This window comes from Gordionus sp. m RMFG-2023, chromosome 5 (genome assembly GCF_954871325.1).
Source record: "Gordionus sp. m RMFG-2023 chromosome 5, tfGorSpeb1-WG-v2, whole genome shotgun sequence".
Lineage (NCBI taxonomy): Eukaryota > Metazoa > Nematomorpha > Gordioida > Chordodea > Parachordodidae > Gordionus > Gordionus sp. m RMFG-2023.
In genome coordinates, this window is record NC_088779.1 from 27,778,160 (window position 1) to 27,791,824 (window position 13,665).

General features: G+C 31.5%; 1 protein-coding gene across 5 annotated transcripts in view; it reads right to left on the minus strand.

Annotated features, from left to right (window-relative positions):
- Nucleotides 1-13,665, minus strand: part of LOC135930042 (regulating synaptic membrane exocytosis protein 2-like) — a 49,776-nt gene that overhangs the window by 18,934 nt on the left and 17,177 nt on the right. For 4 of the 5 annotated variants that reach the window (XM_065466819.1, XM_065466818.1, XM_065466821.1 and 1 more), the window contains exons 2-9: nucleotides 11,099-11,251; nucleotides 6,916-7,041; nucleotides 6,310-6,508; nucleotides 5,985-6,204; nucleotides 4,963-5,481; nucleotides 2,809-2,978; nucleotides 2,483-2,726; nucleotides 823-960 (exon numbers count right to left, since the gene is read on the minus strand). In XM_065466819.1, the coding sequence (XP_065322891.1) occupies nucleotides 823-960; nucleotides 2,483-2,726; nucleotides 2,809-2,978; nucleotides 4,963-5,481; nucleotides 5,985-6,204; nucleotides 6,310-6,508; nucleotides 6,916-7,041; nucleotides 11,099-11,251 (1,769 nt within the window). The remainder of the gene's footprint in view (nucleotides 1-822; nucleotides 961-2,482; nucleotides 2,727-2,808; nucleotides 2,979-4,962; nucleotides 5,482-5,984; nucleotides 6,205-6,309; nucleotides 6,509-6,915; nucleotides 7,042-11,098; nucleotides 11,252-13,665) is intronic. The other variant, XM_065466820.1, reaches the window with a different exon arrangement.

Here is a 13,665-nt window from a genome sequence, read left to right on the forward strand (position 1 = left end):
GTAGTGGCGTCGGCTCTTAGTTTAGATTTAGTAAATAATATTTAGGTTTTTTTTACTATGTAGATAAAATAAATGACATAGAGGGGGAGTAATTTTCTAAAGAAATTTGTAATTGAATTGCACGGAATACTATAATACTCAAAATATTAAAATGAAATCCCCTTGTTTCCCTTTTTTAGTTCATAATTATAATACTAGTCCATTCTACATTGCTAATAAATTTTTAATTCATTCAAAATATCTGATATAAGGAAACCCCAGAGGGGAGCGATAAATTGCATGATTCGAATTCATGGAATGGGGCAATAGACAATATTCATTTTATGATTTAAATATATTTAATATTTTAATCATATCTCAACTTGAGGTCTGCAATAAGCGGATTTTTAGACCGGTCTAGGTTTTCTAAAATATTTTAAACATTGGGCGGGCGGACGCGTTAAATTAAAATAACAAGTGGGCTTTGCTAAAACCCTTTCATCGACGACTCTTGTCTCAACACCATTAGCTTATAAGGGAGGGGGGGGTCTGGATTCTGGAAGGTTTTGCTTAATACCAAATCTATTCTCCCGTAATAAGTGCTAAAACTATTCTTGATTTTTGTATAATAAAATTTATAAATTTAAATTTATAAATTTTTGGTAAAATGGGTAAAATTAAAAAGATATCATCGTGGTCATCATAGGCCACCTGAAGTAGACTGGGGTTAGCTAGTCTGTTAGAACCGCCATTTAATAAAAATAATAATACTTAAATCACGTGTTTTTTTTTGTTTTATTTTTTTTACCCACTCATCAAAATATTTTTTTTTAGAATAATAACTTAAACTGAGCAGGCTCTCGGTTTCCTTATCTCCGTCGTCGCAACTCGAAAGGGGTGTCGATTTGATATCGTAGTCTTCCTCTTCCGCTTCGCGCCCGTAATAAGGCTCGATAAATTGACCCCCTCTGGGGGAATGCACTAATAAATATTTTTGTTTGTTTAAAGGATATTTTTAATACATATTATATAGTCTGTACAAATATATATATATATATATATTATGTGTCATAGGCCTGGCCAAGATTTGGGAAGGGTATTAGCAATATTAGGTAGGCCAGCAGATATTGAATGAGTTATATATATTTTTTTTAAAGATAATTTTGGTTTTTTTTATATCAATTTTTTTTCTCTAAAATTTTGAATTACGAAGTCATTAATTTAACAAATTATTAACTTTGATTTATTATTTATTTTCAAAAATATCAGGCCCGAACCGAAATTATTTTTTTAAAAATAGATAAATCCAGCCCGAAGCCCGTTCGAGCCGGGTTATGATTTGCAGATGTTCATTGTATATATTTTGAAGGGGGTGAGGGGAGAGTTGGGGTGGGGGTGTAGAGGACGATTTTTTTTTATTAACTTAAAATGTCATTTAAGGTTTCGATCGACTCCTAGTTACCGTTGAAGACCAATATTTTGCCCAACTTAGACAGTTGCACAATTTATCAGGGTATCTTTCTGGATACATAGTAGCCAATAGGAATTTGGGAGAAAGGGGGCTAAAAATTTTGGGTAAATTAATTAGGTAAGTTTTACCGTCTATAGTTATAACTTTTTTGGACCGGTTTCTACAGCCTCATAATCCTTAGAAAAAAAATTTTAAAAAAAATGGTCGGCTAGGTCGAGTATCGGTTCCAGAGCGAAAAAAATATGATCGACAAAATAAACTAGATTCCATTTTGTTTATAAAATTAGATCCAAATGCAAACCAAGAATTGTGGAGTGGTCACTAAGTCTAAAGTATTGAAGGGTAGGTATTTCTATAGTCGCCGGAATACGATTCCGGAAAAATCACATCTTTTAAATATGAATAAAAAAACGCTAGCGATTTAAGTTTTTTTTAAAAAAAATTTGAGGGGAAAAAAAACCTGGGTTTATGTAACAAAGCCCTCAAAATCCTAAAACTAAAACCTTCAGGATATTTTTCAAAAGAAAGCAAATATATAGGTAAAATTTATATTGACTGCGCGATGCGATGCGCGATAATATAAATTTTAACTTATCATTAGCTTGCTTTTGTCCAATGCTTATTGCGCTTGCGCGATTACTATAAACGAGGCCTTAACCAATACCTTACTTTTAAGTGAAATATAAACAGGCTAATCTTCTAGCTTCTTAAAATTATGAATAATTACAATTTACAACAAATAAATAACTTCTTCTTTTTTTTGAATAATAATAAATAAATAAATTTCAAAACGATTGAATTTTGAGAGATTTCCCTGAAATATGTTTAGATATATATACTCATATCGCTAAAGCTAGAATTAGTATTATAAATAAATATCCAGGAGAGGCCTTATGTCTTGGAGATTCTGATGATGTTTGCAGTCGCTCGGTTCTTTTCGGTCACATTAGAAGGGTCAATAAAGTATCACATTTAAGATAAATATTCAAATTAAAATATAAATGAGTTAAATTATGTGGGGTAAAAAAAAACTTGAATCATTATTTTGACCAGGTAGGGGCTTATATTTTCGGATATGGTGGGCATTCGACTTGACGCGATGCGGTTCTTCGCTCTGCTCCGAACTCAGCGAATCGTAGCGAGGAACTCTTTGATTACCGAGCGATGGGCGAGCGTCGAACCCCCTAATTTTGGATTTTAGTCGGTCGTCGGTAAGGTACGTTTTTTCGAGAGGTTTTAAGTGGTTGTTATCCTCCTTGGGAATGTAGGGAAACTTCTTTTTTTAAATTTAAGAAATGCAACAAATATCCAAAAAAAAAAAACTAACATTTAAAAGAATAATATGTTATAAAACTTACTCCTTCGACAGAATTGGTTCGATTCCTAGCATTCGGGCATAGGGTTTCGGATGAGACGGCGATTATTTTATCGTTACTGGAGACCTCGGGGTCGGATAGGTTGAAATCGACGGAGTTATTTATCTGGACAGTGGGCGTCACCATTCCTGGCTCGGTCCTACTAGGAGAAGCTAAGACAACCGTACAAATTAAGGTGATATAAGTTTGAGAGTAAAAGAACAGCCGTTAATTTATAACAGATCGGTTATAACACGCGGTTTATACTATTTGGGGTTAAATCACCCCAAAACACTCTTAAAATAATTTGAATGCGATTGGTGGAAATTAGATTGGTATTTTCTTTATAATATCCCTTTTCCGTTCCCTTTATTCTTTCATATGTGTGAAGGGTGATTGCATGCCCAAATCGATTTAAGATTTGATACCTTTTATTAGAATTAATGAAACTTGCTCTGTTGGTTATTATATGTTGTAAAATATGTATTATATAGTGTGAATTTTAAGGTATAGCTCAAATGAATCCAGATTTCCGGGTGAGCTCTCGGGCTTAGGAATCTCGAATTATTCAATAAATATTTGGCCACTTAATTTATAAATTATATATCATTTTGTGGCCCTTAAAAATCACTTTTAACCCTTCAGCGTAGATATAATTCAGGTAGATCAAGGATTAGTTTTAGCTAGTGCCAATTTGGGACGATTAAACTCGCCAGATGTTTATTACCAATGTATTTAAATATTTAAGTAAGAGTTAGGATAGAGGAATTATCATTCAAATATAAAGAAAATTATTTAAATAAAAATAAGCATTTTTATATATTAAAAATAATCTTTATATATTTTATTTAAAAAGTTAAAGCATGAAATATATTATAATATTATGTAAAATAACCCTCTTTTTTTTAAAAAAAAATAAATGGCAATTCAATATTGCAAACACCTATTACAATTTTCGTAGTTTTTCTATTATGTGTACAATTCATGGTAGACTTGTATGTGTACACTTTATACATTTGAACAAAATATTTAATTTGAGGTTATTAAAAGGGAAATCGCAAAGGTATTGGGAGCCCGTATACACGGGTCCATTAGAGTTAGAGCTTTAAAACTTCGATAATTTTTTAAGTTGGACTCCATTATAACCATCATACAAAGTTTTATTCGTTTTCATATAAGTAATCAAAATTTTTTTTTGGTCTATGTCATGGAATAACACTGAAAGTTAATGATTCAGTTTAAACGGGTGGAGTTATAATGACTCGCTTTAAAAGGTTAAATGAGGGAACAGAAGCAACCAAGGTTTCGCTATTAATTATCTATAAGATTACGCTAATAACATAACAATGTTATATAGATTTATTAAAGTATATTTTTTAAAAAAGGTTAAACATCAGAAGTTGGCTCGGAGAAAATTGTAAGAGAACCAAAATCCTATAGCCCCGCACAAGGGAATAAAAAAAAATAGATTTCTTCAGGCTTTAGTATTACCACTACAACGCGCCTAAATCCGGAACTCAGAGTCAGACCCGTTAAACTGGAGATAATATTTAGAACTTCCAGAATCGTACAATCGTAACCAATGTCGCATCAAATTCTTGAAAGAAGAGAAGTTATAATATTCTCTAAAATAATCTTCATAATTTAGTTTTTTTAAAAATTGGTACAAAACCTATTCACGTAATTTAAAACTGTTACCGCTAACCATAACCGTTATGTTTAACCACTCGCGGGAAATCTGGTGACTTGGAAACGTATAACTTTTTTTACGATTGTTCACGAAAAAAGAAACAAATCCTCTAAAACTTATAAACCCTAATTTTGATGATGAGGGAAAAGAAACGCAATATTATATTTATAAATTCGTAACCAATGTCGCACCAAATTCTTGAAAGAAGAGAAGTTATAATATTCTCTAAAATAATCTTCATATTTTAATTTTTTTAAAAAATTGGTACAAAACCTATTCACGTAATTTAAAACTGTTACCGCTAACCATAACCGTTATGTTTAACCACTCGCGGGAAATCAGGTGACTTGGAAACGTATAACTTTTTTTACGATTGTTCACGAAAAAAGAAACAAATCCTCTAAAACTTATAAACCCTAATTTTGATGAAGCGGGAAAAGAAACGCAATATTATATTTATAAATTACATTTGGGACTGTGGACTATATTGGAAGACGCCAATTTCTTCCTTCTCCTCTGAAGCTGCTGATGCTTATTAAAGGAGCTCGTTGATCTGGAATGACATAATAATCTTTCCCCATCCGCTTCCTCTTCGCGATGTTCGTCGTACCCGTAAACATCATTATCGTTGAGCGTTTGGCGAGAGACGCCTTCCGCGTCGCTTAGCATTATATTAACGCGAGGTGTGGCCAAGGCGGGAGAAACATTGGGAACAATTGAGCGTCCCTCATTCTCTTCGACATTATGATCGTTTCCATAGTAATTCACTGTATTCGAACAAGAATCGAGTAACGCATTACCTTCATAGTTGTGGTTGATACCGTTTGCCTTGGGCGTCACTTCTAAATCAGAGGCATTGGTTGCATTATGTCGGTTAAAGTCCTTGTTAAAATCTCGTCTAGAATCCTGGTCCCTCGCGGAATCGTCAGAGAACAAGGGGGGTGTAGGTGAAGACGAGAAAGATAGATTGTTGAAATTGTTGAGACCTAAGGCCGTGTAATATAAGTGCAAAAAAGTTTAAAATAAAATATTGAGTATTATAATACATACTATTTTAATTATCTTAAATTATAATAATAGTACTTAACAGAGTTGCTAAGATATACTTTTCAGTTATATCTAGATACTATAGAGATGCAGGCCAGGCCCCCGTTAATTTTTTCCTAAAAAAATTATTTTTTAATTACCCGGCGGGCCGTATATTTTAAAACGCTTTTATTAACTATAAAAAATTTATTTTTTTAAAATCCAGACCGGGCCTAAAAATATAGAACCCAGGCCGGACCGAAAAAAATCCAAGCCGGGGAAGTGATACCTCTGCAGGTCTCTGCTATATAGGCACATGGCCTAAAAGATTTACACGAACTTTATGTGACTAGGTACTTAATTCTGGTTCTTATTTTGATCAAATCCTTGTTGAGTCATTTATAATATGTTTACTAATTTACAATGGCGAAAATCTTTGACAAAAAAATAATTAGCATACTACCTAGGTGAGAAGGAGTTGAGGATAGGTGATGTCCGCTACTACCGTTTCTGGAAGGTGTGTTGGATAGAAAGGGGACAGAAATTGAGGTATCCGTCAGAGAGCCTCTAGATGAACCCTCTGGATTTTGCGTTGATTCGGTAGTTGAAACCTTTTCCAACCAATCTCCGGTCTTGGTGACGGATTGATGTTTCTTGCGACAGCCCAGGCAGACCCAAATACTCTGTATTTTTTTGTGTTAGGCAAGAGAGAATATAATACATTAGTTTATGAGGGGTACCAAGGTTTGAGAGTTAATTAAATAATCCTTGGAATATAAATATATAACTTGGGGAGATGACGGCTTGAGTGGCACTTTTCCCCCGCACCGAGCACAAGAGAGTCGCTTGCAATAAGAACAAAGATGGCCGGCTCCGTCGACGAATTTGGTTTTACCACAAACGTCGCAAAGGGCACCTGTATCGGAAGATTTGCGATGAGGTTTCTTGCCGAATTCCGCTATCGAAATAATTCGCATACGCCTGTGGCTAGTTGGTTCATTATGATGCAAAAAATTGTAAAAGGTTTTATTTAAAAAAAAGGTTTAAAAAGATATTATATTACAAATTTACTAGTTGAAAAATCAAAATGGCGTGTCACCTTTTGATTTGCATCGTTACACATTTTAGAATTAATGAATTGATTATCAGTCTAAGTAAGTATTTAATGTCATTCAAACAGGTGGGTTTTCATCCTGTTAAAGTTAAAGGGAAGGGATATTAAAATTGTTATATAAATGAATGATTCCTAATTTAAAATGTGTAGTAGCAACTAACGTCTCTAATTTGAGCGCTATTTTTTTCTTTATTACTCAATTTAGGTTTGGGAAGATAAATTTTTCTTGGAGTAAATTTTTAAAAAAAATTAAAGTGAGTGAAGAAGGTAAACACAAAACCTATTTCCACTCGTACTGGCGGAGTACGGAAGCGGCAAGTTAGTGTTATTAGTTATAGATTGGGGTAGCGTAAATGAGGAAGGCGAAAAAGGAAGGCTCGAGGCGGGATCCGCCTTTGAAGATGGTCTATTTTTTTTTTAAAAACGGAAATAAAAAATATATAATCTAAAATATTTTATATTTTATTTATATGCTCGCTTGTTTAAAAACAAAAAATGTCTTTATAAAAATAAATTATAAACCAGTCACTCAAAAAACTTTCGGTCATTTTGCGGATAGGATAATTCTATGAGAAGGAGAAAGTAATAAAAATCGCTTCTCCTTAAATCATACTAAAGTTTAACAACGTAATATTCGCCTTTAGAATTTTTAGTCGCTGCGTGATATAGTGATTAATAGTAATGAGAAGTGTACTCAGAAATTGCCAAAGGACACTGATATTATAAAAAGAAACCTTGGATATTACTAAAGGATACTATGGCGAAAAGGCGACTATCATTTACTTCATAAGCTCTTCAGATTTCATCTTTCTTTCCTTCTTTATTTCCCAAAATGACTATAATAAATTGATGGTCACCGGTATTTTTGATGATCTTTTTCTCCTATGTAATATGTTATAATTGATGATTCTTTTCAAAAAATTCGGTAATATTTTTTCCCATTTTAATTAGCTATAAAATAAATTTAATGACTTGAATTGATTAATTAGCGGTTGTGACAAATATATAAATGTACCATATTATATGAATCGTAGGATTTTGAAATTATTAATATATAATTATTCTTATATTATTGAACTATTTTTTCAATTAGTATTATATGTTATTATATAATAGGATATGCCAATCAAAATTTGTGTGGCCTGATATGGGCAATGAAAATTGAAAATAATTACAAACGAATCTATCCCGTGTAATTCGTGCGCAGCTATGCTCCGTAAATAGGTAAGCAGTGTTTGGCCTAAATCAATGAAACCGTGGGAACGGATTCATATAGATTTCTTTGATTTAGCTTTTAAAAAAATCTTATTTTTTTTATTCGAAGTGGATCGAATATGAACAGGTTTTACGGGTACCAGACTAGAATTGTTATTAAATTTATTATGTGAATTATGGGCCAGGTTTGGATTACCCTGACACTATCGTATCCGATGGAGATCCGGCCTTTGTAAGCGAGCATTTTGAACAAATTTGTGCCGAGTCATAGAATAAACACGTTTTTTGAGCCACCGTATCATCCCAGCTCCAACAGACAAGCTGAGAGGTTGGTAGCCATTGTAAATTGGCTTAAAAAGGCTAAAAAGGAAAATAATGATAGCAGGTTGGCTCAGCTGTATTTAAACAATTCGCGTACCAGAGAAGATGTAATACCTTCTGAATTGTTGGGTCGAAGAGGTTCCATTCGATTTATTGAAACCCAAAAATATCGATGTTATAACGTTTATTCGGATAAAACCAACAAAATTAAGTGTGTGACAATTAGTCTGGGCACGTTTATTTGATAATAAAAAGACGAAATTGGCTAAGTGCAGGGTATTAGATCATATAGGTCTAGGTTAAATAGGATATTATTATTATCTGACATTATAGTCAACCGCTATTATGATCACGTGAGATCGGGCGAATAATTGTAATATTGTGATCTACATTCAGCATGAATATGGTGTTTTTCGTTGAACATAAAGTTGCAGTCTTACAGTTACAATAATATTGAATTTTAAGAATGGGACGAGTAACAACTGAGTACTTTGGTAGTACAAAAATAAGTTGTTTAATTTACTTATGATATAATATTGTTGCATAACATGGCATATGGAAAGTTACAAGTTTATTATATTATTATTATAAAAGTAGGTTAATTTACACTTATGTTGAAATTTTTCTTACAAAATTTTTAAATAAACTTAATATAATCTTTGTACTATGCTAAATAAACTAAACTGATTTCGTTAAAAAAATTAATATAATTTTTATAACGTAAAAAAGATTATTATAATTTTTATGGCGTTAAAAAATTAATATTATTTTTACTATATTAAGAAATACTATTATTACTATGTTAAAAAAGTTACTATATTTTTACTACGTTAAAAAAATATACATAAGGGAAGCAAATTTAATATTGCTTATTTTTTTTAATTAATAAAGAGAAAATCATGCCATGGTATTTAAAATATAAGCATTGAGAAGCAAATAAAAAAATGCTTATTTTTTTAATAAATAAAAGAGAAAGAAATTTTTTTATATAATATTTTTTCCTTTCATTTAATAAAAAATTTTTCGTTTTTAAAATCCTTAATTAATGTTTAATAATTGTAAATGTATTATTGAAAATTTATTAACATTATCATTTAGCTAAATAAATCTTGATGCGAAAAAATTGATTATTGAAAAGGAAGACCAAACCCAATTTTACAAAATTTAAAAAAAGAAATCAAAACTTGTATCCGTAATTTTTCTATCGATAAATATGAAAAATATAAATGGCTCACTGGATGTGAATTTTCTAATTCTCTATATTGTTGGTCATGCCTATTATTCCCAAAGGAAAAATATATTTGGAATGATAAAGGTTTTCGGATATGAATATTTCAAAGGCAACGGCATGAAGAATTAACCGCTCTTTTGCAGTCGATGATTCAATTAAAAACATTTGGCCAAAATCGTATTTAAAATATGATAGATTTGATGCGCAAAATATCAATCGAAACAGCATAATTCTAAAGTTAAATAAAATAGAGAAATATTGAAAATATTGATCAACTCTATATATTTTCTTGGAATTCAGGAGCTCGTATACCGTGGTGATGATGAATCTTCTAATTCAGTAAATAGAGGAAATTATATTGAATTAATTTATTTTCTCGCGGAAGAAAATTTACTATTGAAACATCATTTAGAAATAGTGCAGTTTTTATTGGACTATCAAGCGATATTCAAAATGATTTAATTAATTCTATTTCATAAAAAGTCTTACACCAAAAAATATTAAATTTGTCGAATTGTTAGATATTAGTAAATTCCAAATAAACAAAATTTCACAAAATATTTATTAGATAATTTAAACGACACTTATTTTCAATTTTTCGACTTACACAAGCTGGATACCGAATTTAAGGTAGTGTTTCGGGATATTGAATTTAAAAAGAAAAAGAATGTTAATGAAATGCTTGATTTTTTAATATGCACCATTTGATGAAAAGTTTTAAAGAGTTTTTTAAATTATGCAAATTTATCTTAACTTTGGCGCTTCAACAACAGCAAGTGCAGAACGGAGTTTTTCATCTTTAAAAAGAATTAAATCTTATTGCAGAAACAGGATGAGCCAAAATCAATTATCGAATCTATCTTTGATTTCGATTGAAAAAAATTATTAAAAAATTTAAAATCTATCAATAACTTTTATAATGCAGTACTATTATTTTACTCAAAAACAATGACGAATACCACTTATTTATAAATCTTAATGTTTTTATGGTTTGAGTTTGACTAAAATAAAAATAAAAAAAATTTTTTGATTGCTTCCCTAGTAGTGAACCTGACGCTTCGTCACTGGGAAAAAGTTAATAAGTTTTTACGAATGATTAATAAAATATATTATATTGAATGAAAATCACAATATTAATGTTAAATTAATTTAAATCCACAATATTACAACACATTACATTTCTCCTGATCGTATACGATCATTATATGACGAATAATGGTAACACCAATTAATAATAACATCTTATTTAACCTAGAGCCTATCTAAATGATCTTATACCCCATAGCCCATTTCTTTTCTTAATTATCAAATAAGCCCAAATTATTTGTCCCCTATTTGTTTCAACCCCGTCTTTGGGGGGGGTCTTAATAAATCGAATGGAACGTTGGTTCTTCGACCCAGAAACAATTCAGAAGGTGTTATACCTTCTCTGGTTCGCGAATCGTTGTATTACAGCTGAGCCAACCAGCTATCATTATTTTCCCTTTTAGTCATTTAAAGCTTACGTTTTATCGCAAGGGTCATTATTATACTCGCTCAAATCCTATTTCTAATATTCATACATCGAATTCTCTTCTTTTCTTTTCTTTCTTTCTCTCGTTGGCTTATGAAGGACATAAGTGACCATGATGATGTTTAGAAAAATTATTTATGGTCAAAAAGGTGTGGTTTAATATATAAAAACTTTTCATCGCACCTGAATAACGAAACTAAATGGCTTGCGCCCAATTCAAGAGGAAGCTTCGACGTTAGAGACATGGCTGACTGTTTGAAGTCCCGGGAGGGCGACGTTGGATTCGAGAAGAACCCGGGAATTTTTTTGGAAGATCTAGTTTGGGATAAGGAGGATCTTGAATTTGCGAATATCAAAATTTTAAATTTATTTTTAAAAAAATAGTTGGTGGTCAAATTTTTAGAACCCGGCCCGGATTTTGAACCCGACGGATATTTAAAAAAAAAATTTTTTTACCTTTGTCGAAATATTTCATAAAAATTTTATCCATGTTTTTTTTTATTTTTGTAAAAATGGTTCAAAGATGGAAAAATTTAATGAGATATTATTAAATATTAATTATGTATGATTAAATATTTTCATCTTTATATAAATTGATGGTTAGTGTTGTACGAAGGCTCTATTCGAGCCGATTTTTAAAAAGGGCTTACTCAATATTTTAGCTTCACAAATATTAAGCTTAGAGATTTCGTTAATAAGATGTTCTGTGCAATCTATGAGCAAAATTCTAAGGCTTGCATAATATTCATCTGGATAAAATATGGAATTGGCCGTTTTCAAAAAACAGGTTCATCAATCAGTAAATCTAAGCCTTTCAAATTTATAAGGTTGTGGTATATGGTCATATAAATAAAATCAGATAAAGATATGTCATTTGCGCGTTATATTTTAGTCCCCATGAGATATGACGGAGAGGTAAAGTGGTTGAATGACTATTGGACGGATATAAAATTCATAAAATTTTTAAGCACTTTTGACCTAAAATATAGGAAACGCCATTATAAAATTATCGTGCTGGAATATCTCCTAAAATTAATTATACAAATTTTTAACTCCCCACGTTATCTCTACTAGAGGGGTGGAGGGGGGGGGGGGGTTAAAGTGATATTTTGCACAAATTCGAAATGACATTTTAAGGATATTTTTACAAGTCTAAATCAAAGTTTGATATGTTGTCCTAAATTTATTTTTTATTTTTGGAGAAATTGTATCTAATACGTGATTGGTTACGAAAAAGTAAGTAAGCGTTGGGCGTAGCTTTACAAGTTTATGACGGTTAAAAATGAAGAGTAAAATTAAAATCATTCATAAAGTGCGGTCTGGTCTAATATTCTAACACTTACAACCCGCCTCTAGAGAGGCGTAACATGAAATAACTAAAATTCTTATGGAGTCCTTCCCCATAATTTGAGGCTCCTGCATGCAAAAATGTGGCCTATCCCCACAGGTCACGGGGTATAACACCCCCCCCCCCTCTTATCTTCTAATATTTTATTTTAAATGTCTCAAGTTCAAAAGACAAATTGAATATTTTTCGATATTGATTAACAATGGATACGTAGTTTTGCGTCATACTAATTTTACATTTAAGTGATCGAAAAAAAAATTGATTAATTTTATAAGGTAAAAAAAAAATCGATCATGTGATAGGCATAAAATAAAATTATGCGTCATTGAACGTCATGTCATCAATATTAAATTAAGGATAAATATAAATACGTATACAATAATAATGAAATAAAGAGGTTCCATATAGGTCACATGATCTACCTTGGATTCGGAGATCTGTTGCAAAATATTTTCGAACCGCACCGGGTTATTCGTGCAAAACAGACTCGGATTTTTTCAAAACCTTGAATGATGCAAATTTATGATTAACGGAAATGATCACGAGGGGTCAAGTATGCCAGCCTGACCATAAAAACTTTCAATATTCCTAGAGGATCGCTTCCAGCCGAGCTGATCTCTGGATTCAAAAACAAAACCTTGCGCGTACGCCGATAAATCTATCTTCCCCTCCCCTTCAAATGTGGCAAAGAGGTGGATCAGTCGGGGAGAAAAGATAGCGTACACAATGTAATAATAGCTAGTCATATATATAAACATGTCTCATCTTACGCATAATATAATTAAAAAGAGGCGTTAACATTCAGTCAGCGTTCTCCTCTCTCTCTCCAAAAGGGCTTCGGGTTCCTTATACCTCGAATTTCACCTACGTATATTATTTTGGCAGATAATGTATTTTTTATAACATTAAAAAAAAATAATCTTGGGGATTCTTCCCCCTTTTCCCACTTTGGCCCGTTAATCATTTTTATTCTCTTTCAAATTTTTATCATCGCCATCACACATTTGCGGTAAAAAAATAAATAAGAGACGGCAAAAATAGCTTTGAATGTTAAAAAAAATTAACATGGAAAAGGATTTAAAAGAAATAAAAAATAAAATAGAATATGTTGTTGCAACACTAGTGTTGTTAAAAGGCCTGATTTGAGTTCAATTTCTTCAAACCGGCCCGGTTAAGAAAAATTTATAGAAATTCCGAGTTATTTATTTCTAAACATGTCTATAGACATCTTAAATTAATTAATCAATTTACTTTTACCCAAATAAGTTAAAAATTGTAAAAAATTAATAACTTAAAAGGGCCCGGGGTTAAGATTTTAGCTAAAATTATATATTATAAAGTAGGCCTAGAGATTTGGCGAATAGATGCCCAAGCATTTCTACCAGACATGAGCAAAATATTT